The sequence below is a fragment of the Otolemur garnettii genome, unplaced genomic scaffold (genome assembly GCF_000181295.1).
Source record: "Otolemur garnettii isolate 467f Iridium unplaced genomic scaffold, OtoGar3 scaffold00016, whole genome shotgun sequence".
Lineage (NCBI taxonomy): Eukaryota > Metazoa > Chordata > Mammalia > Primates > Galagidae > Otolemur > Otolemur garnettii.
Window position 1 is genome coordinate 13,541,645 of NW_003852411.1, and position 2,199 is coordinate 13,543,843.

Genomic DNA, 2,199 nt, shown 5'->3' on the forward strand with positions numbered 1-2,199 from the left:
TTACTCTGCCTTTGCGCAGGCTGCTCCCTCTGGCAAGATGCTCTTATTCTGCACTGAATCCCTACTCAGCCATCACCTCTCAACTCACCCCCTACGAAGCCCCATGTCCCTACCCAGCAGCACTGAGCATGCCCTCTGTTTTGCCCAAACATCCTTCATTCCACCCTGGCCCTCAGCCCTGGTGCACCGCAGGAGCTCTCTGTCCACCCTGCTCAGACAGGATGATCACTGAACGTGGCCATTGTCTCTTTTGGCTCCTTTGTATCTGCCCCCAAGTTGAGCCAGGGCCTGCCATAAACCTGGTTCCTCAGTAACAGTGATTGATTCTGATACCAGTGCCTTAGTGGTTAAGAGCAGGAGTGAGATGGCATGGGTTATAGCTGTGCAGTTTGGGTAGGGAGCAGGGAAGTTGGAGAATTTTCCCCCAACTTCTCCTAAAAAATTATTTTTCAGTGGGAAATTCAATGAAATTATTTAAAGTACATGGTTATCATCTATGTCATATGCTTTTTCTTTATGAAAATCTAAAAAGACAGAATTGCAAATTTTTCATGAAGACTGAAAACAAAGTGAGCTGTAAGTCCTGGGAGAGCTGGGGGAGCCTCATGCCCTGAGTTTGAAGGGGTACCACCCCAGAGACAGAGGACAGGACGGGATGAATCCTCCAAGTCCTCCCCCTTCTGAGAGTCATTCCATGCTGGTCATGTATGGTCAACTGCGGATGCACAGTTGACCCTCCACACAGGAGGGAACCTGGAGACTGTCTCCACCCTATCCCCTGAATATAGGCCAGCAGACAGGCCAGTGGGGGAACTTCTAGGGAGTGGCCCTGCCCCCTGTCCCTGTGGAGGGCAGGCTCTCAGACACAGTGGACTTACCCATATCCTGTGGCCGGTCTACCTTTTGCCGCGCTGCCTGCACAGTCAGTAAGTGGAAGAGGACCCACAGGGAGCAGGGGAAACCCCGGAAATGGGGCTCGCTCCCCTGGCAGCCAATCCAGTTCACCTTCTTGGCAATAACAGTACCCTAAAGACACATGGATGGGAGTGCAGATATAGAGGAGGAAAAGGATGGGATGAGAGAGAGGAGACGCTTCCAGGAGACTTGAAGGTCTGCATATGGTCTTTTTTTTTTTGAGATAGAGCCTCAAGCTGTCTCCCTGGGTAGAGTGCTGTGGTATCACAGCTCACAGCAACCTCCAACTCCTAGACTCAAACGAAACTCCTACATCTGCCTCAAAAGTAGCTGGTCCCACAGGCCCCCACCCCAACGCCCGGCAGTTTTTGGGTTGCTGCCGTCATTGTTGTTTGGTGGGTCTGGGCTGGATTTGAACCCACCAGCTCAGGTATATGTGGCTGGCGCCTTAGCTGCTTGAGCCACAGGTGCCAAGCCTGCATACAGTCTTAAGAGGGATGAGGTCCCTTGCTCAGGCTATCACCTTGAAGGTGGCATTTCCCTTCTGCCAGCCCATGGGAGAAATAGCAAATCTGAAAACCTATGACACAGATCAAGTTATATTCTGTTTTAGCCTCAACTTCCCCATCTGTAAGACAAGAAAGTTGATCTCTGAGGTCCTTGCAAGCTTTGACATCTTACAAGTCTACAGCTTGCAGCTCTGCTGGCTATAGTGGCCCACTTCTGCCAACAGCGGCATGTGCGGGAGCCCAGTAAGGTGCCCCAGGGAGGGCCAGAACAGTTATACTGAGGGGCACCACCCGCCTGCAGGCAGCAGAGAGCAGTAGTTAAAAACTCTGGTGTCTCATTAGCCTTCAATCCCAGCCCAACCACTCACTGACTGCATGATCTCAGACAAATTGTTTAACCTCCCCTAACCTCAGTTTCTTCATCTGTGAATTGGGGATAACATCTATCTTCTATGAATGTTATGTGAATTAAATGGGACATGCATGTAGAGAGCTCAATAAATAGTTGATTAATTATTAATGGAAGGACCCAACTAAGATCACTGGTTCCTTCCTGAATGCAAATTGGTGGAAGTCACAGATTAGACTGTTAACCCTGTCCATTCCCATAAATACCATGGATGGGGTATTTTTTATTTACTTTCCACACTCACCTCCTTCCTGTCATCCAGAACAGTTTTAAGGAAGCTGTAGGGAATTTTCTTTCTCTGCTGCCTCTGGAGCCACTCATTCAGGGAGTGCAGGAAGTTCTGGGCTAGGGGCTGGCCAGGGAAGT

General features: G+C 49.9%; 1 protein-coding gene across 1 annotated transcript in view; it reads right to left on the bottom strand.

The window, feature by feature from the left end:
• The window catches only part of QSOX1 (quiescin sulfhydryl oxidase 1), a 50,925-nt gene that overhangs the window by 5,929 nt on the left and 42,797 nt on the right, over positions 1 to 2,199 (bottom strand). The window contains exons 9-10 of the mRNA XM_023510757.1: positions 2,078 to 2,199; positions 879 to 1,026 (exon numbers count right to left, since the gene is read on the bottom strand). Of these exons, the coding sequence (XP_023366525.1) occupies positions 879 to 1,026; positions 2,078 to 2,199 (270 nt within the window). The remainder of the gene's footprint in view (positions 1 to 878; positions 1,027 to 2,077) is intronic.